The 27348-nt window shown below is 43.1% G+C and overlaps 2 protein-coding genes across 7 annotated transcripts in view; one reads left to right on the top strand and one right to left on the bottom strand.

Moving 5' to 3' along the window:
• Positions 1-1512, bottom strand: part of ELF1 (E74 like ETS transcription factor 1) — a 67228-nt gene extending 65716 nt beyond the window's left edge. Inside the window, exons 1-2 of one of the 3 annotated variants that reach the window (XM_083519386.1) lie at positions 1370-1512; positions 974-1028 (exon numbers count right to left, since the gene is read on the bottom strand). The gene's annotated coding sequence lies outside the window, so the exon portion shown is untranslated. The remainder of the gene's footprint in view (positions 1-973; positions 1029-1369) is intronic. The other 2 variants (XM_083519384.1, XM_083519389.1) reach the window with 2 other exon arrangements.
• WBP4 (WW domain binding protein 4) lies at positions 921-26963 on the top strand. 4 transcript variants are annotated; one of them, XM_083519592.1, is made up of 10 exons: positions 921-1056; positions 6218-6330; positions 9181-9243; positions 9326-9449; positions 9947-10108; positions 10597-10652; positions 12911-12977; positions 14057-14220; positions 15323-15528; positions 23561-26963. In XM_083519592.1, the coding sequence occupies exons 4-10, from the start codon at positions 9368-9370 to the stop codon at positions 23766-23768; spliced, it is 945 nt and encodes a 314-aa protein (XP_083375718.1). In that variant the 5' UTR covers positions 921-1056; positions 6218-6330; positions 9181-9243; positions 9326-9367; the 3' UTR covers positions 23769-26963. The 4 variants fall into 4 exon arrangements, with proteins under 4 accessions (XP_083375718.1, XP_083375716.1, XP_083375717.1 ...); XM_083519590.1 differs by lacking the exon at positions 921-1056 and adding an exon at positions 1583-1769 and having other exon boundaries at positions 6218-6290; XM_083519591.1 differs by lacking the exon at positions 921-1056 and adding an exon at positions 1623-1769 and having other exon boundaries at positions 6218-6290; positions 14102-14220.
• The last annotated feature ends 385 nt before the right edge of the window (positions 26964-27348 follow it).

The raw sequence follows: 27348 nt of genomic DNA, 5'->3' as shown, positions 1-27348 counted from the left end.
AATTGCCCAAAAAGGATGTTAGATTGTTTTTGTAGCCTTTTTTTGAGGTTTTTAAAGACTTTGGTGATTTTTGAAGCTTTTCCAAAACTTTCCCGACACCGTGCTTTGCAAGACGAAAAAAATCGCAAGAAGACAAAACTCGCGGAACGAATTAATTTCGTCTTGCGAGGCACCACTGTAAGCAGGTAATTACTAATAAAGAGGTATGTAGGAGTAACAAATAATTTTAATTAATGGTACATATTTCTTTACAAACTTTCCATCATCCATTTTAGTACTTCACTAACTCATAAGTGAACTAATCATTATGAATTGTCAGAACATTAATACAAACCACACTTGCTCATAATATCAAAAGTAACTGCAAATTGCATTAGAATATAAATATGTGAGGTATAATACACCTTTATATCCACTGGGTGGCACTCCTTCAATCACCAAATCAATATTTATACCCTAAGGACCAACCTTTTCTTGTTAATAGTATTGCCCACAAATCCTCACTTCCTAGCTGAAGGTTACCTGATGGGGCTGCAGTTGTACCACGGTTTAGTATTGCAATAACAAGTCTTTGGGACCACTGGGTTCCTAGGATCGCCACCGTTTCCTCCAGTGTGGCCATGAAAAGAAGATACTAACTGCAGCTTAGTGTTCTGCCCAAACTCAGACAAACGGCAGTTAGTCTTTACTGAGGTTTCCTAAAACTTAAAATTATGCAAAGCACTCATGAGGCCTCCCAGAACAACTCTTCCCAGCACCTTTCGCAAAGTCCAGTCCAGGATTCAAGCGCTGCTACAGCAGGGCTTTAAAGTGGGGGGGGGGGTGACCTGAACCTCTGGCGTGCCGCGTGGGCTTCTGCGGGGCCCACGGAGCCGGAGGTTCCTCTTCCCCCGTGGAACTGGGGGGGGAGACTTCCTTAAGCAGCTCCCCCAGTGCAAAGGCCGAGAGAAACTCGCGCTGCTCCGAGACTGACCTCTCCCGAGTCGCTCGCTCGGCCATCGCTCTCGCCTCCCCGCTCACTTCCAGCGCTGGAGAAAGAAAACAAGCGGCAAGAACGTAAGAGCGGAGGAAGGGGGCAGCCCCTCTCCCCGTCTTGCTGAAAAGCAGACCCCCCCCCCGTTTAGATGGTGCCTGTTGCCCCCCGTTGGCCCAAAGCCCCCGCGGGAGACCCTGAGCATCCCCGGCACCGCCCCGAGGGCCGCCTGGATCCCCCCCGCGGGGGAGAGGAAGGGGAAGCCCCTCCGAGCCGCAGCTGCGCGGGGCCTTTTCTTCCGACCCGAAGGGGCGGCCCGGGTGTCTCGCCCCCGACGGGGAGCGCGGGAGGGGGCAGGGCAGGAGGGGGAGCTCGGACTCGAGGAAGCCAACTGACCGGCCCGCCACGGCGTCTCCTTCTCGCGGACGGCGCCCCGTCGGGTTTCCGCGCCACCCGAAAGCGCCTCTTTCCCCGCCCGCTCTGAAGTGGCGGAGCCCGCCCGCGCGGGACTCGAACCCGCGGCCGCTCAGAGCCCGCGCGGGGGGGGTCTCGTGGGGGGGGGCGTCGCGCGCAACTCGCCGCGGCTCTGGCGCGCCCCTCCCCCGCCCGACGGGAGGCTCCTCCTCCGCCTCTCCGAGGAAGCGAGCGGGCGAACGCGCGGCGCGGATTGAGCCTGTGCGGCTGCCGTCCGTCGCGTCGCCTCTACGGGGAAGAGAAAGGCGCTGCTGCTCGGCTCCCTCCGCTCCTCAGGAAACAGACCCGGCGGCGGCGGCGGCGGCGCCCCGGCGAGAGAGATGTAAGCGCTCCCGGGCAGGGAGGAAAGCGGGAGGGGGCGCCGCCGAAGGTGGGTGGGCCTGGCTCCCTCCCTCCGCCCCGCGAGGGAGCCTTTCACACGCCTCTCAGCCCCGCTCCCGGCTGCTCCTCAGGAGCCCGTCTCGCGGGGGGGGGGGGCATCACGCGCGGCCTACACGCGTCCCGGGAGCCCCCAGTATCGCACGCCCGTGTTCATTATCTGGCCAAAGGGGCGGGGAAACGGGTCAGAAGACTCCCATACAGGGATAAGGAGGAGAAGGATATTAATAATAATTAGAAGGTCGTCTATATTCAAACCAATCAGAAATTACAAAGTGATGCACAAGTTTTTGACCTCATTTAAGAAGAAGAGAAAAAAAAGATGTTCATAGTTTGTAAGACCAGAGATGAAATGGAGGAGAGATGGGTCATTCCGCATCAAATCAACGCAAAAAACAAGGGTTTCGCCGCCCTCTCAGATTTTGATGAAACTTGCTGTACACCCTTCCCTTATGGTTGAAAGAACTCTATCTCAAACAGTTTTAATTTTATAGCACTTCAAAGTTTCGTGAAATCTGTGTTTCAGTCCCTCAAGATCCTGGCCTTGTGTGCATTTTATTTTTCCCCCTCCATAACCAATGATCAGATCTCTTTGAAATTTTACATAGCGATCAATAACATGATGAGGATTTCAGGAAAAAATACACCAGCACTCAAAAGATTTTATAAATGCCTAAAAAAATGTATAAATGTAGATTTTTGGTAGAAAAACTAGGTTTAGAAAAGCTGAATTTTCAGCATTAGGGCACAATGCAATCAATAGTTTTTGATGGTAAAAATTATTGCAAAGACATGCTCTTTCTCAACAAAGACTAAAATTTATGGGTCTCTTATGTCTTATGACAAAATTTTACGTTTTTGGGACATCGTGGGGGGGGGATGACTACTGGGTACAACTTTCCTACAATCAATAGCTGTAAAATAAATAAAAAAAGAAACAAAGTTGTTCATCTTAAAATCTAAAATAATATTGGTTATTACAGGGTTGTTGTTTTCAAAAGTGCAGACATGTTTTTCTTTTTTGGGGTATTAAAACTATGAAAATTGGCTGTATCGTGAAATCACCCTAAAAAAAATATATCTGTCAGAAACTTTAAATGCTGACAAAAGAAAGTCTCTCAAAAGTCCAAAGTTAAACTGTTACTAAATCTGCATAGCTGTGAATGCCACTCTACTTCCCATTCACAAAAAATCCCCTTGCAGAGCCTGTCCGCAGAAATCAGAAGTTGACTTCCTTTTTTGCTTCCGTTTCACCAAATCAGTTAATTTACGCCTAATTCCTTTTAAAAAAACTTTATTTGGCTTTTACAGTGGTGCCTCGCAAGACGAAATTAATTCGTTCCGCAAGTCTCTTCGTCTTGCGAGTTTTTCGTCTTGCGATGCACGGTTTCCCATAGGAATGCATTGAAAATCAATTAATCAATTAAGGCTTTTCTTCCCACCCCCAGCATTTTAAAAAACCCCGGGACAGCGGAGGACTTCTCTTAAAATGCTGGCGGGCGGCATTTTAAAATCGCCCCGGGACAGCGGAGGACTTCTCCGCTGTCCGGGGCGATTTAAAAGCCCCTGGGAAGGCAGGCAGGGGGGACAAAGACTTTTGCCCCCCGCCAGCCTTCAGAAGGTGTTCCCGCCCCCCCCCCCCGCCCCGCTTCGGAGCACCGTTCCAAAGCGGGGCGGTGGGGGAAGGTGTTCCCACCCCCCCGCCCCGCTTCGGAGCACCGTTCCAAAGCGGGGCGGTGGGGGAAGGTGTACCCACCCCCCCGCCCCGCTTCGGAGCACCGGGAGAAGCGATCTCCCCGCAGCCCCTTGCTTCAAAAGAGGTCCGGGGATAGCGGGAAGCGCTTCCCTCTGTCCCCGGACCTGGGGCTGCGGGGAGAAGATCGCTTCTCCCCGCCGCCCCTTGCTTCAAAAGAGAAGACCCGCTGTCCCCGGGGCAAGCTTCGTTTTGCGAAGCAAGCCCATAGGGAAATTCGTCTTGCGAGGCAACTCGAAAACGAAAAAACCTTTCGTTTTGCGAGTTTTTCGTCTCGCGAGGCGTTCGTCTTGCGGGGTACCACTGTACCTCTAATTGGAAGATCCGCTGCTTGTGTTGGCGGTGTGTGGCTTCGGCAGTAGAGTGCGGTAGAGCCATGAGCGAACTCAAGCCTCTTTCCCCGCGCAAAAATGGCAGCCTGGAGGCTCAGGAGGGTGAGTTCCCACACTCTGCTGGACCCCTAGGACCCCCACTCCTCCATGGGGTGGGGGTGGGGGGCACCTAGCCCTGGCGCTCACCCCCAAAGCTCTATCTGCCAGAACTGTGCCGTCCCTTAAGCGGACGACACGGAGCACGCTGCCATTACCTCCACAGCGAACCAGAAGTCCTATCCTGCCCAATTCTTAAGTTTCCTGTGTGGACTTGGGCCCATCACTGTTTTTCAGTCTCATAGTTCTTGTGGGAATAAATTGCATCTTTTTAGATGTTATTTACATGTATAAAAGTACTACAGTAATACACATACTGTATTTTTCACTCCATAAGACGCACTAAAAAGTAAGGGGAAATGCCTGTGCATCTTATGGAGCGAATGTGTGGTCCCTGGAGCCAAATTGCCGGAGTGCGGCATGCTCCTGGGCTGCTCTTTGGGAGTGAGCTTTTCTGCCCCTAAAGCCCAGGAAAGGTTTGGGAGCAGCAGGCAGGCTGTGCACCGTTGCCCGCGCTCCTGGGTTGCTCTTTGGGGGGGGGGCAGCAAATTGCCGTCTCTCAGTGCCTCCTAATTGAACTGCAAAGGCTTGATTGCCTAACTGGATTCTGAGCTCCAATTGAAGTTTAAAAATATTAAGTTTGGGGGTTTCTTCAAGTAGCAGTTTTGCGGAAATAGTCATCAATACATGCAAAGCATCTCCATAAACCAGTAATAGTCAGCTCAGCTAAAACTAAGCAGGCATCTGGCTCAGGAACAGTTTAAACTGCACAACTATAACCAGGCATCCTGTGTGTTTGTGTGTGGACTATCTTCCTAGCAGCTAAAAAGAGGCACTGATATTCCACTCCAAATCTATAATTCATTAAAAAAATTCTTAGAAGCACAGTCCACCTATACCAAACCAAAAACATTGTGTTCTCTTGGTATTGAATGGAAGCTATTTATCTGCCCTCTTTTCCTCCTCTGTTCTTTGCTCAATCACTCCATTTCCCACTCTTTGAATCTTCCTTTCAAAACAACTATGCCTGTTTTGAGAAAACTTCACAGATTTAGGAACTGGAGCGCAATCATTTGATGTCTTTGCTGTTTCTCCATACTCCAAGCCCTTCTCATTTGTACAGCCCTCGTTTCTCTCCCTGACTATTACCATTCTTGATTAATAACAGTAAAATGCTCAAATTTTAGTTTATGTGACCGCTGCCAATACTGATTTCCCAGTGATAATGAAAGCAGCTACATTGTAATGGAATGTCTATCCTTTTTCCATTAACTTCATTATGTACCATGGCTCGCTTTAAAGCAGCAAAGCGGACAGGAGCCGCCCGCTTTGCTGTTTTCAATAGTTTAGTACAACGTTTGAGTCAGAATTTTTTTTTCTTGTTTTCCTGCTCTAAATACTATTTTTTTTTAATAAAATTTTTATTGGTTTTACAAAGTTTTTAAAACAATACAAACATATAAAAAGACATACAAACACGTATAGTTTCATAACCTTTTTTTTCGTAAACCTTGTTTCTCAGACTCCCCCATACCTCCCCTTTCTGCATCCCAATGTCCAAATTTTTTTTAGCAACTTCTAAATATTTCTGTCAAGCCTCTGTCCTCTTAGTCTTTCCTTCAATCTAATCTTATATCACTGTAACCCTTTCTTTCTCAAAACCTCAACATTCTAACATTCATCGAGTTTATAGTAGTCCTTAAGATAGATTTTAAATTTCTTCCATTCTTCTTCCGCCGTCTCCTTCCCCTGATCGCGGATTCTGCCAGTCATCTCAGCCAGTGTCATATAGTCCATCACTTTCATCTGCCATTCTTCCAGAGTGGGTAGATCTTGTGTCTTCCAGTACTTTGCGATAAGTATTCTTGCTGCTGTCGTAGCATACATAAAGAAAATTCTATCTTTCTTTGACACCAATTGGCCGACAATGCCCAAGAGAAAGGCCTCTGGTTTTTTCCTGCTCTAAATACTAGGTGCGTCTTATGGCGCAAAAATATGGCACTTAGTATGTTCTAAGAGCCTTCATTGTTCTTCACTGAGATTCTCTGAAGCACTCCTGTGTTTCAGAAAACAAAGAAATGGTTGGTATCGCACATTAGGAAAAGTAGATTTTTGGCATTGGAACAAATAACTCAGTGAGAAGGTTGGGATTCAGTTTGAGTTGCTTACTCTTGCAAAATGGCTTTTAATTTCCACATTTTTCTTTTCTAGGGCCGATTACTGGAAATCTCAGCCCAAGAAATTCTGTGATTATTGCAAGTGCTGGATAGCGGACAACAAGCCTGTATGATGATCTACCTTCTGTACTCTTAAGTGAAACTGAAGTACAAAAAATGAATTATATATTAATTTTCAACAGGTCAATCTAGACTTGGAAGTTTGTATTATGAGGAGTGGTCACCTGAGTGCTGAGTCTGAGTGAACCCCAGGTATATCTGAGATCCAGATATACTGCTTCCTTAGAGGTTGTGCAACAGCTACTGATACTGTCCTGATCTTTATTGGGACCAGCTGTCATGAGTGCTCCAATAGCTGCAACAGTATTTCTATTCAGGCATTGTTCCTGAATGAGAACAACCCACATGCGTAGGAGGCATGGGAACACCCCCACCCCCCGTTCTGTTCACTCAGTCCCTGACCTTCCCAGGTTAAATGTGGAAGGTATGAAAGGGGCTAGAAGCCTCTACATGATGGGGGAACCTGCTTTATCGGGGCTGGATCATGCAGAGCCTTCCACTCACATTTAAGTGAGCACAGGTAAAAACTCCTCAGACGTCCTCTGCTCATTACAGAAAGGTTGGCGACTGATTGGGTCAGCTGGGTATGCAGGGGACAATTTTGTCCCCATTCTTCCTACCCGTGTGCCCGAGCAGGGTTAATATTGATGGTAGTTGCATGTCATGTGAGCTGTGAAGTCTCAAGATCTCAGGTTGGTGGAGGGCACTCCTTGCAATATTTCTGTTTGTTACTACAATATTGATGAATTCTCTTTGATCATTCTTATAAGTCCCTACACCCTTATTTTAACAAAGCAAATTCCTAGCTTTCGCGGCTCTAAAGATAAACTTGAAAAAATGTGGACAATGGCTGGTGAAATCTTACAAGCAAGAATATAACTCTGCAAAATTTTGAACAGTCTGCTTACCTATTTCCATGGCTGACACATTCAGAATAAATTATGCAAATAAACCAATGCATACAAACTTAATTTTCATGGTATGTTTTGACTGACTTTCTGCAAAATCTGGATTACAGTGGTACCCCGCAAGACGAATGCCTCGCAAGACGGAAAACTCGCTAGACGAAAGAGTTTTCCATTTTGGAGGTGCTTCGCAAAACGAATTTCCTATGGGCTTGTTTCACAAGACAACAATGTCTTGCGAGTTCCTGCTGGTTTTTTTTTCCTTTCCCCCCCTTTTTCTAAGCCGCTAAGCCACTTATCAGCTGATCCAATCAACAGATAAGCCGCTAAAAGGCGCTAATCCGCTAATCCGTCAATGGGCTTGCTTCGCAACACGAAAAAACCGCTAGACGAAGAGAATCACAGAACAGATTCTTTTCGTCTTGCGAGGCACCACTGTACTTTGGCAGTTCTTTGTGGCACAAAGTATAAACTTACGGCAGTAACAAAATCTTGTAAGCAAAAAGTGTCAGCTGCATTCCTGTATGGCCTTCTGCCCCCCCCCCTTCAAAACATCATTGTAATCCTCTCTAAAGTTGTTCTTAAGCAACTTCTTGCATTTCTGTCTCAACAAAGGAAGACCAGCCTCTTTCTCTCCCTTAGCATGACTTTCTCCAAACCTATTCCTACTTCACAATCTGTAACCCTGTTACCTAAATTAGAAGCTTCAGTTTCTTCTTCTGCTACCCCTGCTTTTCCTGTGGCTAAACCCCACATCCCATTCCAAAGCTTACAAAGAACTGTGTGAACAAAGAAAAACATTTTAACTTGGTAAGATGTTCAGCTGCATCATTCTGGCAAGTGGTGAGAACTTTACCACACTTCAGTTGGTTGGAAATAAAATAATCCTAGGAGGAGAGGGTGCAGGGATTTTTATTCATTCCCTTTGCTGTGCTCCAGAATTGGGCCCTTTGGAAGATGTGTGGCTACAGTGCCAGAAACACCCTGTTCTGAGACTTTCTGCTGACTGCTGGCAGTGAGAGCCCCCCCCCCCCATGAAGCCCCTTTCTATTGGTAGAGGCTGGCAGAGAAAAGCCTGCACACCATTCCAATAGTGCCCCTTGCAGGTCATCAACATTGGGGAAGTCAGTAGTGTTGTGTACTAAATTGCCAGTTGGTAAAATATGTACTGACCAATGTGACTATATTGTATTTCACAAGCACTACTGTCCTGTGTGCTCCATCTGTTCCCTTAGAGATTATGTGGGGTGGCAACAGTGCTTCAGGCTGGTATTCTTCATTGCTGCTGTTACTAAGTATTATAAGCCTGATATATATTTAAAATAAATTAACATTTCAGGAATCCTTGTGATTGAAAGAAAAGGAAACTTGTTTTCATCCTCCCTATTGTGTGTTTCTTTTATATTTATCTTTGTAGCCTGAACTTCTGAGCATTTCACTGAGGCAAGCCTGTATTAGTATGCAGTATTATTATTTTGAGATTTTAATTTACTGTAGTGATCTTATTTATTTAAGATATTTTAGCTAGCTTCTGTTAACAAATAATTTAAACAAGAAAATGATAAAAACAACAGATTGAAACAGAAGCAGAATAAAAAACAAGACATAGTAGCATAAAACTTCCTGAACACTGCCACAAAATCCAGCTAAAATGCCTGAGAGGGAAAAGAAAAGGTGTCTGGAACTTAAAAGCAAAGGTCCCAAGCAAGGCTTCCTGGCAGGTGCATTCTGTGAGCGGCATGCTGCCACTGCAGCGGCCTTCCCCCCCCCCCCCCAGTTCCTATCTGTCCTGTTAGGGCAAGCAGGCAACACATAGAGCTGTGCCTTTGATGAACTCTTGAACAGGTTCATATAGAGCACAGTGGTCACTAAGGTACCCCAGCCCCATGTCGTTAAACTTCTGGTTGGAACTCTAGGTTACTGGTAGGTTTGCTTCCTTTTGTTTTAATATGTCACCTGTGTTCAGTCTCATTTGTGCTCCTGCCAGTTCACATTTCTGTGTATTTTAATTCTGTCTCATTTCCTTTTAAAGAGTATTGACTTTCATGAACGAGGAAAAAACCATAAGGAAAATGTGGCTAAAAAGATTAGTGAGGTAATACAATATATTAAACCTTGTTTAAACTAATCACATTATATTAAATTCCATTGGAACTCATTATTTTTTTCAATTGCAGATTAAAAAGAAAAGTTTGGAAAAGGCAAAAGAAGAAGAAAAAATGTCAAAGGAATTTGCAGCCATGGAGGAAGCTGCAATGAAGGCTTATCAGGAGGATTTGAAAAGAATTGGTGCTACGACAGGTAGGGTCTGACGCTGCCAAAGATGAACAAGCTCCTGCTTAATATGTTCTGTCACTCACTTTTCCCATAGCTGTAGTTGCTTCTTCTTTCCCTCCTTAAAAAAACAGCAGATATAAATCCCAGCAATTCATTTCTACATCATGTCCAGGTGAGCTTCTCTTGTTATAATCCATATCAGAGAAGGTTACGCTCAGCCAGCTTCTATTCAGTGAATTATCCGATAGAGGAGTCAGCAAGATGGATTCCCACTCCCTGTCACTCAAGCCCCTCTCCTTCACTGAACCTTTCGACTCAGCAGGGAAGGGGAGCTGGCTTAACAAGTGTGTGAGTGATCTATATCCAGTCTCTTTAATCCAGGGGGATGATAGCGGGTGTAGCTCTCCCAAACCCCCAAAATATATCCTTGGTCTTCGCTCATGAAGGGAGCATCCACAGCAACCCAGAAGTCCCTGGAAGTTTTGATGTTTGTTTTTTAAAACTGGAACTTGATGTTTCAGAATCTTTAGGTCAGAGCTCAGCACCAAAAAAGCATGAGGAAAAGAAAGAAAAGAGAAAGAGAGCGAGAGAGACCACAGAAACATCATCAGATGAAACAAAGGAATGGGTGCGAGGATTTTCTCCAGAAGGCTATATGTATTACTACAACACTATATCAGGAGGTAAACCTGTAACAAGGAATGTAGATTTAAGCATCCACATATCTTGCAACGGCTCCTTTCCAATTACCTCACCACCCGCTTGTACCTATGACATCAGAACAAAATAACCTGCTCTCACCACGCATGGAAGTTCCTTGGCTAAAAAAACCACATTTGCTGCAGACTTCTTGCTTTCTGAAGCTTTTCTCCAGTCTGCCGTCTTCAGTCCTTCAGGAGCTATCAGTGTGACCACGTGGAGCCACCCTCCTGAGATTGGCATCACTGCCGCTTACCGGGATGGGGATGAGGCCCAGCAAGGTGGAGGCTGCGTGGACACATTGGCAGAGCCAGCTCAGTGCTCCCCACGGTGCTCCCATCACTGTGGCCATTACCCAAGCTATCATTACTTCCCATACAGATTTACTTTATGTGTCACCATCGTTTTTTCAATGTACAGACAACTGAAACCTAATATCTCTTCTTTTATTATTATCATCCCCACCCTTAAGAATCGCAGTGGGAGAAACCTGAAGAATTTCAGGACAACCTTCAAGAACTCCAAAAGGTAAATGAAAGTTGTAAAAGCAAATCCTGCTTTTGTTTTATTGTTATTCGGGTTATCTGAGCTTGAACTGGTCATTAGAATTACCAGTAGCTAAGTCCCAAACCAAAGGGGAAACACCAGCTGAAGCAATGTGTCCCTTATTGGATCTACTCCTTTGGCAAATGCTGCACACCATAGACTGAGTCTTGGCATGACTCACATTTTCAGAACGCTTCCTGCTAAAGTTAAGTTTTAAGTATGCAAAGTTAGATTTTATTTTTATTTTTTACTTTTGTTGTTTAGTCGTGTCTGACTCCTCGTGACCCCCTGGACCAGAGCACGCCAGGCACTCCTGTCTTCCACTGCCTCCCGCAGTTTGGTCAAACTCATGCTGGTAGCTTCGAGAACACTGTCCAACCATCTCATCCTCAGTCGTCCCCTTCTTCTTGTGCCCTCAATCTTTCCCAACATCAGGGTCTTTTCTGGGAGTCTTCTCTTCTCATGAGGTGGCCAAAGTACTGGAGCCTCAGCTTCAGGATCTGTCCTTCCAGTGAGCACCCAGGCTGATTTCCTTAAGAATGGATAGGTTTGATCTTCTTGCAGTCCATGGGACTCTCAAGAGTCTCCTCCAGCACCATAATTCAAAAGCATCAATTTTTCGGCGATTAGCCTTCTTTATGGTCCTGTTCTCATTTTTTACTAGAGGTCAAAATACAATTTGTAGAGGAAAGATGTGGCAATATCTTAAAATTTACCAAGCAAGCGAGGTTATACTTACACAAGAAACTCTATGGGCTTGGGGTCCTGGCACAAGATAGTTGCATTTTAAATCAACAGGAAAGATTGATATTATACATACAAAATATGTACACATGTTTTGGGTAGCATCTAGCATTATACGAGTGGACGAGAAGAGTCCCTTTTCTCTTATTCCCTTGTAGTCTGCATTACATGTCATCCTGTGCCTTTAATCAAGTTCCAGCTATTAAGTGCAAATCAATAGAACTATTCACATGAATTAATCCATTTTCTTTCATAGTAGTCTATAACCAGCAATTTGTCATATCATCAAGTTTAATTTTCCATCTCTCCTGTGCTTATGGGTAGTCTACTTCCCCACTCCTGTAATGTCTCAGATTTTTAATTGCTATTTAATTGGAGAATTGACTGCACTCAAGTGTAGAGCAAAAATTGGTTTAGCTACAATTATCATGTTGCATGGGTATTTAGGAACAAGTTTGTAATGTGTCTTAGGTTAAGAATTCGCATGATTTGGAAAAGTTAGCTCCAGCAATAAGATTTGACGATATGGGAAATTAAGTTATATTAATGAAAGGACTAATGTTTAAAATAATATTACATCTGTCTTTAGAGTAAATTGATAATAAGTAATTTAAACTTAAAATATAATTATTTGAAAGAACAAAAGAATGCACGAAACAAGGTTATAATTTGCTGATATTTTTATTGTTAAGAATGCACGGTGAGGGAGACGTGGGGAAGTCCGGTTGGTTACGGAAGAAAGTTTTGAAAGGATGATTTTCTTTTTCTTTCTTTTTTCTTCTCTGTTATTTCTTTGTATATCCAACTTTGTATCTTTATCTGGAAAAAATTGCAATAAAAAATATTTAAAATGTAATGTGTCTTAGGGTGTGTGAGGACAGGATCCAGGAGCAAGTCTTTGACATGTTTCTCTGGTATCTTTTCCCAGGACTCAACTCCCGCCATATATAATTGGTGGGGAGGAAAATCAGATTTTCTAAGTGATACTCCTTATACCTACCATTGTTCAATTTCTTTTTTTAATGCAGTTTCCAAGGTGTTATACAACATCATTCATTTTGCTTAGTTCTCAGGTGACCATTATTATTTATACAGTACAATCAAGAATTATAAAGAAAAAGAACAGATCCCTGTCCTAAGAATATTGCTTTCTAAAAGCTGACAGTTTGGGGAGACGAGGGTGTGGGGAAATGGGGTTTCCAAGGTAACAGAGGACTTGTTTCACTTGTGAATGGAAACAAAAAAGTTTATTAAGTCAAAGGCTTCAAAGAAAAGGTGCAAAGATGTATTTCAGGTAACTTGGCTATCTAAGAGCCATTCTGTCTCTGTCCAAATTTTGTTAGAGTGTATGGAATGTCCCCCAGATGATTTTAATGAGTTAGATATAATTGCAATATTTTCATAAGTGGAGCCTGACCTTCCTTGCCTATATCCATATGGTACATCAGTGAGACTTGGATTAATCTTTTACTAGGTGGTTTATTTTTCTCTGTTAGACAGCACAGTGGATGGAAGGAACAAGTGAAGATGGTCGCACCTATTACTACAACACAGAAACAGGAGGTAAGGAAGATAAAAAAGAGATAAAACATAGGAAGGTGCCTTATCCAGAGTTAGACCATTGGTCCACCTAGCTCAGTGTTGCCTACACAGACCGGCAGCAGCTTTCCCAGATTTTTGATATAGGTCTTTCCCAAAATTCCTTGGAAATGCTGGGATTGAACTTGGGTTTCTGCCCATGCAGAGTTTTGCCAGTGTGAGATAGCCCTACACTTCTGTGAAGTCAGTAGCACAAATGGAGAACTAAATCCCAGAGGGTGGGGAGTGGGGTGGAGTTGTTACCCTGATAAGGCCCTCAGGTCCTTTCTGTAGGAACTTGTGGGCCATAGAGAAGCTGCAGCACCGTTCATAAGGTGAAACGGACTGAGTCTGCCCTCTTAATGTCATGACTATTTGAGCCAATCATGTCTGAAGTGCAGTGGATGATGAACTAGGTACAGTGGTACCTTGAGTTCCAAACGCCTCAGGTTACAAACGCTTCAGGTTAAAAACTCCACTAACCTGGAAGAGTTACCTCGAGTTGAGAACTTTGCCCCAGGATGAGAACGGAAATTGTGTGCCGGCGGCGCGGAGGCAGCAAGATGCCCCATTAGCAAAAGCATGCCTCTAGTTAAGAACAGTTTCAGGCTAAGAACGGACCTCCGGAACAAATTAAGTTCGTAACTAGAGGTACCACTGTAGTTCTTCTCAGTACTGGCACACCAATTGTGGAAAGCTCTCCCCAGTGAGGTTTGCCAGATTGCCTACTTTGTTGTCATTTTGGCACTAGGCTGGGAGTAGCTGCCAGAATTCAAAATCAGTAATTTTCAGATTTATATCTAGCTTCCTGATGACACCAAATTGCATCATCTACCTCAGACCCATATTTGTTTCTGTATGTTGAGTGTACAACTGATGCGTTGCATTAACATTGTGAAACGCAAATAACAGTTGTTTGTTTGAGTGGGGTTAAGAATGGGAATTTAATATTGTGTGGTGTTTTGATTTGTTAGCCACCTTGAGTTTATTTTGAAAATAGGCTGGATATAGATTCTTTTAATACAAACTATTGTTTAAAATACATTGCTGTCTGTGTTTTCCAGTATCAACCTGGGAGAAACCTGATAATTTTGTGTCTCCTTCAAAAGAGAGTCAAAAAGAAAACCATCCTGAAGACAGCCGAGAAATGGAGTCAAAGAAAGCTGAATCAGATGCAGGGAAAGCAGGCAGGAAAAGCGAACTGCAAAAGCCAAAAAGAAATCTCCGGGTAAGTCATTTTCCTAAGTCATTTTCAGAATAAACCCACATCTTTTATCAAGTCATATTAATTATTGAAGTTTGAATAAAAAGTTCATTGCCATCCAGCAGAAATGCTTGCCACTGAGGAGACCAGGCCACAGAGCCGGGGTGGGGAGGGTAATGAACAGTCTCCCTGCCCATGGCAGCAGTTTCTGGCATGCCAGTTGCCAAACGTCACTATATGGACAAGGGAGATAAAAGCCCTTTGGATGTGGCAGTTATGGGGACAGGGCTCTTCTTTCAGGTGGTTTTGGGGTGTGGATTGTGGTTAGAGAGGAAGCCAAAGGCAATCTTCCCCAAGGGTGAGAGACTGGTTGAAAAGAAGGGATAGGACCCCCTGTCTCTGGGTCACAGCCTTGTGACAATGGGGGATGCTTAGAGGGTTTTGAGTGGGAGTAGGGCTGGAGGAAGCGGGGTATTTGGGAAATAAGGAGGAGATACCAGGGATGAAGGACCCATAAAGACATCTTGCTCACTATGTTGCACTTGGATTGCTGATTTATTTATTATAGAACTTGTTTAGGCTGCTTTTATATAAATTGTGTTGAGGCTGATGTTGTATATGTTGGTCTCACTATCAAAACACCATGCGTTGTCAGGAAATAGGTGAGTGTGTAACGAGTCAGTCTTTTCTGTTGAGTCCTATGAGGAAATTTCAAATGCATTCCTGACCACCAAATTTTGACCCCAAAGTGATGGAAAAAACCAGGAAAATCTTCTGAAACCTTGCAAAATGAAAACAGGGAAGGAAAACATGCTCTCTAGTTTGTCAGATATCCCCGCCCCCACCCACATGGTTTCTGGCAAAATGGCTGTCACAGACCAGCAAAACACAAAAAGTAAGCTTTGTTGAAGGCTGCTTGTTCAGTTACAGCACTACATGCAGGTCCGGCTGTTTGGATATATGAATCTGTGGTGTGTAACGCACAGTTTGGGTGTTAATTCCTCATGTTTGGAGAAGTGAATTTCTGTATAACCATTGTTTGGTGTGTGTGGACTCTCTCTTGGTTAAAGGAAGTTGTTGGTGTTGTATTGCTCAGTAGTTTGCTGTTGGCTTTTTTTGCTTTTAGAGGAAAACAGAAAGTGATGACGAAGTAGAGGAAAAGCCTCACAGATGCAAAAAGATCACCCCTTATGGGGAATGGCAAGAAGTGAAGCAGGAAAGCAGTGATATAGAGGATGTACCAGCCGTTCGGCAGGAAACCTCTCAGGCAGCATCTCGAAGCGTCAAACCTTACGGGGAATGGGAAGAAATCACGGAAGATAAAGATCCATAGTAAGTCCCAGATGCAGCGTGGAGACCATTGATTGTATACCATTTCTTGGTGGAGTTTTAAATTCCTCTGAATTCCTGTTATTGTGATCTGAACTTCAAACCAGTTTCTGACAATGTTTTGATAACGTGTAACAGAGACTTGGTTGGATGAAGCAGATGGGCCTGTTCTTGCCGCTGCTTGCCTACCAGGTTTCTCTTAACACACAACAACCCAGGACATATGGGTGGGGTACAGTCATTAGCCTGCACCAGGCATCCTACTGGGAAGACCCAGTTTTCTGAGTGCATGCTGTGGAAGTTGGGCAATAGGGGCAGTACAGGATTCCTTTTAGTGTACCGACCTCCCCGCTGCACCAAGGATTCGCTGCCTGAGCTGCTTCAGGTCATGGTGGATGTTCTCCTGGAGACACCTACTTTGATTGTCCTAGGGGATTTTAACGTCCATGCCAAAACAACCTTACAAGAAAGCATGGCCTCCATGGGGCTGTCCCTGAATAAGTTTGGCCCAGCCCATAGTCACGGACATGCCTTAGACCTGGTATTCACGGACATGCCTTAGACCCTGGTTAGCACAACACCAATTACTTGCTCTCTTAAACAATCCAGCAGTAAAATCAGTAGCAACTAGGCCCCTGACAACCTTCGAAAACCTCCTCCTAACAACAAAGGGACACTGTAAAGTGATGGTATCCGCAATGTGCAAAATGCTACTCCAAAATCCCACGAACCCCCTGGACACAATAAAAAAACAATGGGAGGATGACATAGGCTATGAGATTAACCCCACTCAATGGACCAGAATGTGGTCTAAACAACCCTTTAAATCCATATCAGCGAAAAGGAAAGAACTTACTCTGAAACTCACCTACAGGTGGTACCTAACACCAAGAAAACTAGCGCTAATATGCCCACGAACCTCACCAAAATGCTGGAGAGGGTGCACCTCCACAGGCACATACCTCCACATGTGGTGGGAGTGCCCCAAAACCCAACTATTCTGGACAACAGCCGTACGAGAAATATGTAAAATAACTAAGCAAGTATTAGAAATCACCCCAGAACTGGCCCTACTAAACATCTTCGAAGACAATAATGCCCATTTACACCACAAAGAACTCATAACGCACCTACTTTCAGCAACCAGAAACATCATAACCAGATACTGGAGAGACCTGTCAGGAGTAAGCATGGACCAATGGCACCAAATAGTATGGGAAACAGCCTTACTAGAAAAATTTACCAATAAACTGAAACTGACACAGGGACAAATAGAAGAAGATGCCTTCATGCCTCCCCGTTATCACATACACAGCCCAACAAGATGACGACAAAAATCCACCAACAGAGTACAAATCAATATGGCTAACCTGATCCAAAACACCCACCCACCCCACTCACACATGAAAACAAAGATCACCACAGCCAATCACAAACAAACAACCACACCCTACATCAACCCCAGCCTCTCTCACCGCCAAAGGAACAGAAGTGAATAGCAGAGAACCTGCACAAGCGATGCTGACACAAAACCCCACATATATTAAGTAAAATAGAAACATTGGCACCCCACCCCACTCCCACTCACCTTTCCCCCCTCCACCTCTTTCCCCCTTTTCTTCCTAATGTCTCAACAAATGAAACTGATCTGTAAAAAAATGTTACTTGGAGGGAAAAGAGAGACATTGCACATACTTTTGTAAACCAGGAAAATCTTTAATAAAAATACATTTAAAAATACATTTACATTTAATAAAAATACATTTAAAAAAACCAAACCAGTCTTGAAAGATCTACATTGGCTCCCGGTACATTTCCAAGCACAATTCTTTTAGAAGATATCTGAAGGCAGCTCTGTTTAGGGAAGTTTATATATATATGTTCCAGTAACAAGAAGCCGAAAGCACCAGCCTGAAGATGACGAGTGAGACCTCGTCGAAACGTCGCCTAGACACCCCAACTTTTACACGGGAAGACACCCGAGGACACCAAAACCTGCATTCCTGTACCCGTGAAAATCTACGAAAACAAATATATATTATATTATATATATATATATATATATATATATATATATATATATATATATATTTGTTTTCGTAGATTTTCACGGGTACAGGAATGCAGGTTTTGGTGTCTTCGGGTGTCTTCCCGTGTAAGAGTTGGGGTGTCTAGGCGACGTTTCGACGAGGTCTCACTCGTCATCTTCAGGCTGGTGCTTTCGGCTTCTTGTTACTGGAACAGAGCAGGATCTCAGTGTTTGAGTTCCTATAAATACTGTTGAGGGGGTGTGGTGTATAGCCTCCAACGTTCTGGGCAGAGAGGAAGTTCCCAGGTTAGTGTGCCTTTTCTTCTTTTGTTCTTTAATTACTTGAGGGATATCTTGAGTGATTTCTTGAGTGATATTCTGAGTACCACTTAGGTGGGTCATTAAGTGTGGATTAGTTGCTAAAGCTTTCGTGTCTTGACCTCTTGAGCTTGTGAAGAGTTTTTCTGAGAAGATGGCTGTACTGCACTTAGTTGTGCTCTGGCTTGGCTTCGTGTATAGGGGCGAGCTGTGGTTTTGTGCCCTGTGCCAGCCAGATCTGTGTAGGGATTGCAGGGGGGTGCAGCATCCGGAGGTGCCACTATGGTTTGGCTACTGGATGGAGTCTGTAATTTATCTGTGGAGAGGGTCTGGGTTTGGGTCTGGTGTGGTTGATTGGTGATGGCGTTCTGTGTGCCTCTGGTTCTGGTGTCGGTTTTTGTGGGGAGGGCTAATTTCCAGATGTCTGGCAGGCGGGACGTGTCGTCACGCTTGTTCATGTTGTGAGGGTGTTTCTCTATCTCGATGGCTTCCATGATTATTCTCTTGTGGTGATGTTCCATGTTAAAGAGCAATTTGGAATCTGCAAAATTAATTTCGTGTCCTGTTTCTTTCATGTGTTGGAAAAGAGAGGAAGTTTTTTCTTCTTTTTTGACGGCATTCTTGTGTTCTGCGATACGTGCATTTATTCGTCTGTTTGTTTGTCCAATGTACGTGGCTGGGCAGACTTTGCAGGGTATTTCATAGACCCCTTGGTTTTCCAACTGGATTTTATCTTTGGGGTTTCTGAGGATATTGGCTATTTTTTGGTTGGTGCAAAAGGCTGTTTTGATATTGTGTTTATGGAGGATTTTGCTAATTTTATCTGTAGTGCCCTTGATATAAGGAAGGAGGGCCATGCCATTGTTTTCTTCTGTGTCTTGGTTTTTGGGGGGTGTTTCTTTTTGGATTAGCTTCGTAACCCTGTTTTGCTGGTATCCATTGGCGATTAACACATTTGAGAGATTCTGTAACTCAGTTGTCAAGTGGTCTTTGTCAGCCAGGCGTTTGGTTCTGGAGATGAGAGTCTTGGCTACGGAGTTTATTTGTGCAGGGTGGTGGTGTGATTGTGCATGTAAGTAGCGGTTGGTGTGTGTTTTTTTCCGGTAGATAGTGTGTCCTAGGGAGCCATCAGGTTTTTTGTAGATTAGGACGTCAAGGAAGGGAAGTTGGTTGTTGGCTTCTATTTCCATAGTGAATTGTATTTTGGGGTGTAGGCTGTTGAGATGTGTGAGGAAGCTATCTAGTTTTTCTTTCCCGTGTGGCCAAATTACAAAGGTGTCGTCAACATATCTGAGCCAAAGTTTGGGTTTGTGTTCTGACTTGTCTAAAGCATTGGTTTCAAAGTGTTCCATGTACAAATTTGCGATGACCGGTGAGAGGGGTGATCCCATAGGTGCTCCTTCTATCTGTTTGTATCTTTGTCCATTGTGGATGAAGTACGTGTTGGTTAGGCAGTGGTTGGTCAGGTCCAGGATGTATTCGGGGGGATTGTATTTGTTTTGAATGGCTGTCAAGGCTTCATTAATGGGCACTTGTGTGAAGAGAGATACAACATCGAAGCTCACAAGTAGGTCATCGGGATGTAGGTTTTGCTTCTTTATTGTTTCTATGAACTGGAAGGAGTTAGTAACGTGTGACGCGATGGATTCTGCATAGGGCTGAAGTTGCTTAGCGAGAAATTTAGCGAGATTTTGTAGAGGTGAGCCTATGGAGCTGACTATTGGTCTGAGTGGTGTTCCTTCTTTGTGTATCTTGGGGAGACCGTAGAGTTTGGGGCATCTGGATGATTTTTCTCTGGGGATGATTCTTAGCTGGATTTCTTCACTGATAGGAGAGGCTTTTATTTTGGATTTGGTGGTTTTTTCCAGATAGGTGGTGGGATCTGTTTTTATAGGTTGGTAGGTAGGGTCTTGGAGTAGATTTGATAGTTTTGCTTGGTAGTCAAATCTACTATCAAATCTACTCCAAGACCCTACCTACCAACCTATAAAAACAGATCCCACCACCTATCTGGAAAAAACCACCAAATCCAAAATAAAAGCCTCTCCTATCAGTGAAGAAATCCAGCTAAGAATCATCCCCAGAGAAAAATCATCCAGATGCCCCAAACTCTACGGTCTCCCCAAGATACACAAAGAAGGAACACCACTCAGACCAATAGTCAGCTCCATAGGCTCACCTCTACAAAATCTCGCTAAATTTCTCGCTAAGCAACTTCAGCCCTATGCAGAATCCATCGCGTCACACGTTACTAACTCCTTCCAGTTCATAGAAACAATAAAGAAGCAAAACCTACATCCCGATGACCTACTTGTGAGCTTCGATGTTGTATCTCTCTTCACACAAGTGCCCATTAATGAAGCCTTGACAGCCATTCAAAACAAATACAATCCCCCCGAATACATCCTGGACCTGACCAACCACTGCCTAACCAACACGTACTTCATCCACAATGGACAAAGATACAAACAGATAGAAGGAGCACCTATGGGATCACCCCTCTCACCGGTCATCGCAAATTTGTACATGGAACACTTTGAAACCAATGCTTTAGACAAGTCAGAACACAAACCCAAACTTTGGCTCAGATATGTTGACGACACCTTTGTAATTTGGCCACACGGGAAAGAAAAACTAGATAGCTTCCTCACACATCTCAACAGCCTACACCCCAAAATACAATTCACTATGGAAATAGAAGCCAACAACCAACTTCCCTTCCTTGACGTCCTAATCTACAAAAAAACCTGATGGCTCCCTAGGACACACTATCTACCGGAAAAAAACACACACCAACCGCTACTTACATGCACAATCACACCACCACCCTGCACAAATAAACTCCGTAGCCAAGACTCTCATCTCCAGAACCAAACGCCTGGCTGACAAAGACCACTTGACAACTGAGTTACAGAATCTCTCAAATGTGTTAATCGCCAATGGATACCAGCAAAACAGGGTTACGAAGCTAATCCAAAAAGAAACACCCCCCAAAAACCAAGACACAGAAGAAAACAATGGCATGGCCCTCCTTCCTTATATCAAGGGCACTACAGATAAAATTAGCAAAATCCTCCATAAACACAATATCAAAACAGCCTTTTGCACCAACCAAAAAATAGCCAATATCCTCAGAAACCCCAAAGATAAAATCCAGTTGGAAAACCAAGGGGTCTATGAAATACCCTGCAAAGTCTGCCCAGCCACGTACATTGGACAAACAAACAGACGAATAAATGCACGTATCGCAGAACACAAGAATGCCGTCAAAAAAGAAGAAAAAACTTCCTCTCTTTTCCAACACATGAAAGAAACAGGACACGAAATTAATTTTGCAGATTCCAAATTGCTCTTTAACATGGAACATCACCACAAGAGAATAATCATGGAAGCCATCGAGATAGAGAAACACCCTCACAACATGAACAAGCGTGACGACACGTCCCGCCTGCCAGACATCTGGAAATTAGCCCTCCCCACAAAAACCGACACCAGAACCAGAGGCACACAGAACGCCATCACCAATCAACCACACCAGACCCAAACCCAGACCCTCTCCACAGATAAATTACAGACTCCATCCAGTAGCCAAACCATAGTGGCACCTCCGGATGCTGCACCCCCCTGCAATCCCTACACAGATCTGGCTGGCACAGGGCACAAAACCACAGCTCGCCCCTATACACGAAGCCAAGCCAGAGCACAACTAAGTGCAGTACAGCCATCTTCTCAGAAAAACTCTTCACAAGCTCAAGAGGTCAAGACACGAAAGCTTTAGCAACTAATCCACACTTAATGACCCACCTAAGTGGTACTCAGAATATCACTCAAGAAATCACTCAAGATATCCCTCAAGTAATTAAAGAACAAAAGAAGAAAAGGCACACTAACCTGGGAACTTCCTCTCTGCCCAGAACGTTGGAGGCTATACACCACACCCCCTCAACAGTATTTATAGGAACTCAAACACTGAGATCCTGCTCTGTTCCAGTAACAAGAAGCCGAAAGCACCAGCCTGAAGATGACGAGTGAGACCTCGTCGAAACGTCGCCTAGACACCCCAACTCTTACACGGGAAGACACCCGAAGACACCAAAACCTACATTCCTGTACCCGTGAAAATCTACGAAAGCAAATATATATATATATATATATATATATATATATATATATATATATATATATATATATATATATATATATCTTTTTGATTGAGTTTTACATTGTAGATTTAAATTCAAACATTAAACATCAACATCATCATTTAGGATCATTAGGATCCCCCTGAATCCTTTGACTGCCCATCTCCCTTCCATGGTTACCATTTTCAATCTTTTTCAACTGCTCCACTTATTTTCTGTTTTTCTTAAATAATCCATTTTTACGTTTATTTTTAGTGCATTACAAGCATCACTCAAATCCTGCCAAAGTTTTTAGTTGTTTACAGTGTTCTCTTAAGTACAGTGCAAAATTTTCCTACTCCTTCTTAAAGTTCTTCTCTTCCTGGTTTCTGATCTTCCCAGTCATTTTTGCCATTTTTGGCATCATCTTCATCAGCCATTCGTCTCTGGTCAGGCCTTTATCTTCTTTCCATCTCTGGGCCAGTAGTATCCTCGCTGCTGTCATCACATACATGAATAATCGTTTCTGCTACTTTGGTATCTCTGCACCTAAAATTCCTAATAAAAAAGCCTCTGGTTTTTTCCACAAACATTCTTTTAAACTCAACTCACTATAGATCATTTCCTAGAATGCGTTTGTTATCTTGCACGTCCACCACATGTGGTAGACCATGCCTTCCTTCTCCTAACATTTGCAACATACATTTGAAGCAATTCTATACATCTTTGCTAATTTTATAGGTGTTAAATACCACTGACACATCATTTTCATATAGTTCTCCTTCAGCACACAGCATGCTGTAAATTTTAACTTTTCCCAAAATGAAAATTGGATATTGTGCCCTGTAATGGTTCTAGGGGTTGCTCGTGCGTAAGCCGGTGCAAACACCTGGCTGGGTTGCCTGAGTGAACCTTTTCTGTCCGGACAGCCACTCTCCCGTGGCTGCCTCAATCGCTGGCAGAATCTGTCAGTGGGCGTTTCTTAAACTTCTTCCAGCAAAGAAGCTCTTTGACGCCTAGTCTCCTCCTACTCTCTCTGTGCGAAAGCCTTCTGCGCAAGGAGGGCGTAGGCAGCAGAGGACCTCTACTCTCCCCGCTGGTCCCCGGCAAGGAGTCATGGGACCGCCTCGTCGCTTCCCCCATCTGCCCCCCTTCTCCACTGGTGCTACGCTGATTGTCTTCCCCAGAAGATGGGCTGCCTCTCCCACTCCCGGGACGCACCGACCCCTCTCGCTCTCCAGGCTTCAGCGAAAGCCTTCATTCACCCCATAGGATGCACACACATTTCCCCTTCATTTTTGGAGGGGGGAAAATGCGTCCTATAGGGTGAAAAATACGGTACGTTGTCAATTTTACGTATGCAATTAACACTAGTCTGATTATATTGTTCTTTTATGTTGCCTATTTGATTCAAGGTTAAGCAGTATTTTTGCTTGATGAGTTTTTGTTGTCAGCTTTTGTGTTTGAATTCCCTTACCGATGTCACGTGATTTTGGTTTGATATATTAGTGGAACTTGCATTTGTTTAATGCTTCTTTTTGTTTTGTTTTGTTTTGTTTTATCTTAGTGAAAAAGTAGACTTGGAGCTTCCCAACATGGAAAATGACTCTCTGCCAGCCCCAGTTCTGGAAGCCCCAGAGGATGCCAAAGTGATATTTAAAGAAAAAACTGTCACTTCTCTTGGAGACACAACAGAGGGAATACCAGTTTTCAAAAAGCGAAAATTTGAAAATGGAAAATCTAGAAGCATACGACAGAGACTGAATGATCACTAACAGACTAACTATACTGCAGTGGGGTGTGTTTTTTCGCGGAAGAGAGAAGAGGGGGAAGAAAACAAAATATTTTAAACTATTTCTTTGACGGAAATGGTTGGAAATTAGAAGCTTTTAATTCTTCCAAGTTTATTGGGTGTAAATTGTATTATACTACTTGTTTTTGAAGTGGTACTAATTTTGTTTGCTAAACAAAGTTTTTTTTTCCTTTATGCAGTCATCTAAATATATTTTTTTACATACCTCATCATCTGAATTTGTGTTTCTTGTCTTACCATCAGTATGTGGTAATAATGAGTAATTTTCTAAGGGAAATGGGAGTTTAGCTGCTCCATTGCTTATGTTCTATTCCTTTGGTGGGTTATCATCAGTGAATAGCAATTTCATGGTGGTTGGTTTCCAAAATAGTATTGTAATTTATATGGTAGTTTGTCATAATATTAAGTATTGACGAACGGTGACAGAAGAGCACCTCCCCTTTGGTTTTTAAAGTTAAACAGTGAATATCTAACTACAGCTTTTAAATTTCTGGAGAGTTTTGAAATGTGATGCAGCAATTAGCATCAAACCTTTCTCTCATTTACCTTAACAGAAAGTAGTAGAATACACAACAATTTACCATTCAAAGCCTAGGTAAGATCTCAATGTGATATTTCAGCCCCATGTTATGGACAACAATCTTACCTTTTTTTTCTTCTTCCAAATATTTCTGCTTTTCTTCTTACTACTTTTTTGTGCTTTTGTGATGGTAGCTTGTATATTCCTCCATCTTTTTTTACATTTTTATTGGTTTTTTTAACATACCATTTCCAACAATCATATAACATAACTTCTTATCTTATACAATATTTTAGACTTCTGTCAACGCCTCTGATGATTTTTTGTTCTTTATCACTTATTCTGCATTTCTTAATTTCTCTATTACTCTTAATTATCATTAACTAACAATTCTTCTCATAGTCTTTCTTGCAATATTTCAAATAGTCCTCCTTACAAAACTTCTTACAATCCTACTAGCGTGATCTGTTCATTACCATTACTTTTCAAATAGTTCATATATTTACTCCAGTCTTCTAAGAAACTCTGGTCCCGCAGGTTTCGAATCCTTCCTGTTAATTTATGTGATTCTGCATAGTCCATCAATTTTGTCTGCCATTCTTCTTTCGTTGGTAATTCTTGCTCGCTTGTATATTCCTTAGATTTCATTGTTTTTCTTTGGCAGGCTTTGGATGAGGGAAAGGAATGTTTTATAGATAGGATAAATAAACAAGGGCAGGTCTCTTGCTGCGCTGCGGCGGAGTCCGTGGGACCTTGGTCTCTCCCTTCCTGGTCTGTGCAGTGGCAGAATGGTGGCCTGGGCTGCGTGTACTTGTGGCCCAAAAACCTGAGCGAAGGTAACCTGAACTCTCTGGCCTGCATAGTTTTGCAAATTACATAAACATGTATTTGTTTTGCCTGGTTATTATTCTACAGCTTGTCATCAGGGGAGGCACAAACAGCTTTGCAGATTCTATTCCTGGGACTTCCCTGGACATTGTCTACTCTGCAGGCGATCTTCACTGCCTTGCTGGTTTTTGTTTTCTTTCTTCACTATAGATACAGTTACTAATGAAGGCTGAAGGGGACCAAATCTGCGAGAAACTTGAAAAGAGGGAACAGAAAAGCATTGGGTGTAATCCATGTTACGGTGCCAAATTAAGAGTCACTTTTGCTTTTGGGGCCCCTCTTCTACTTGCTATGTTACCTGTAGAAGCTGGTTTTCACCAAAGAAGGGAGTATATGCACTTCTTTTAAACTTATTTTTTCCTCCCGTGTCTAAAATAATGTGTTACAGTGCAATCCTATGCTTATTTTTTTTTAAAAAAAAATTGCGTTAAAAAAAAGTTTTTAGCTGTTTCTATTTTAGTTGTAACTGATCTTGAGTCTTGTCAGGAAAAAGGCCAGATAGAAATAAATATAATGATGGTGATGTTTTGGCAGAACTTCCATTGAATTCAGTCAGGGCTATTCCAAAGGAACTATACATAGGACTGCCTTAGTTTCTCAGGTACTAAATAGCTTTATTTCAGACAAGTTTTAAAATGCATGCTTGAGATATGCTAAATACTGCAAAATAATGGTATTTTTAAAAAGTACACTGTACCATGGCATGAAGCATAGAAACTTATGGTAACATGTTTGTCTGCTTTAAGTGAGAAAAGGCTAACTAAATCTAATAAAAGTACCAGCATTTATTTTTGGACATGCCAAGTTAATTTGTTCTGTATGTGTTACTCCATTTGTTCTAATGCCTTTTTTCTGATTAGCCCAGGTAAACTTCACATCTTAAAATCAGATGTGTGTACATGTTGGAAAGCAAGCTATTTTTAAAATTTGCCTTGTAACTTACCTAATTTTATATATGAACTGTTTTGAACTATCCTGCTGTGATCAGAGGCTCAGGTTCAAACCATCTGTCAACTTCCTCTCTTGAGAGGCTTTTCTCTCCATTTCCTTTTTAATGCTAACCTCAGTTTACTGTGACCTTTGAAATCTGCAAACTGTGGTTGTAATCAGATACTATGGGTAACTGGTTCTGCTTTGAAGGTCACAGCTAATGTCATAGCAAGCTATGGTTAGCCCTAAATAGGAAACACGAGGGAGGCCATGCATATTTTAGAGCTCTGTATAACTTGAATTTCTTGCTCTCTCGGTATTGACTATGCAACCCTCCAGCTCTAATTACTGTGGTACAGAAAGAAGCAGTGGGGTGAAGTAATTGGGGCAGAAGAAAGGAGTTTTGTGTTCCACACTGTTGCTGGTAAAGGGTCACAAAGTAAATAATTGCACTCTTCTGACTTTTCTTTGTGCCACTTATCTGCCTTTTTCTGTTTTCTCAGAGGTTGCTTACTGAGTCAGCTATTCATTTCCTGCTGTGTGTGTGTGTGTGTGTGCGCGCGCGCACGTGCTTGTGTTTACAAAAACCAAGGATTAATATGAAGCAGAAGAAAGGAAGAAGCTCTTGGATTATTAGGGCTCTTCAGTTTACTAATAATGAGTAATCATGCAAAAGTCTAGGATGGAAAATAATGCACTTCATGTGCATTATTCTGTTGTGTAAATATTTTTGTGTGTGAATTACTCTTCTAAAATGGCAGTATGTTGTTGGTGTATTTGCAAGCGGTGTGAATTACCAATAAAGAGAAGCAAAGAAGAGTCTGTGTCAGACATGCTGCTTAAATGATGGTTGCTTTCAGATGGGTGCCACAAAGCAGGTCTTGCAGCTGCTTACAGGTTGTATCCAGCGGTAGCACTCAGCTGGCAGTAACTTTGTGTCAGTGGGATGGGAGGGAAACAATTATAAGTGATGCCTCTCCCTCACCTTTCAGGCCTCCCCCCCCCCCCAAAAAAAGCTGCTTTGAAGTTTAGGGACAGTACAGCAGATACGGGGGGGCTGCAGTGGGAGGGAAGTTCCTATAAATTGCTTCCCTCCCCATCTTGCTGAAGGAAACCTTAGCAACAACTGAGCAACATCTTTGGTTACAGCACTATTTTTCAAAACCTTACCTTCCCCAAAACTGGGGAGAGATTCGTTCTATTC

The sequence above is a fragment of the Podarcis liolepis genome (assembly GCF_965112155.1).
Source record: "Podarcis liolepis genome assembly, chromosome: 8".
NCBI lineage: Eukaryota > Metazoa > Chordata > Lepidosauria > Squamata > Lacertidae > Podarcis > Podarcis liolepis.
Note: the sequence above shows the minus strand (reverse complement) of the source record. Positions and strands in the feature narration are given on the sequence as shown.

What these genes read in the sequence shown, in the direction of transcription:
- WBP4 (XM_083519590.1), top strand. An exon ending in CTACAACACTATATCAGGAG is followed by an intron (nt 10,109 to 10,596) that starts GTAAACCTGTAA and finishes CCCACCCTTAAG; the next exon opens with AATCGCAGTGGGAGAAACCT. An exon ending in ACCTTCAAGAACTCCAAAAG is followed by an intron (nt 10,653 to 12,910) that starts GTAAATGAAAGT and finishes TTTCTCTGTTAG; the next exon opens with ACAGCACAGTGGATGGAAGG.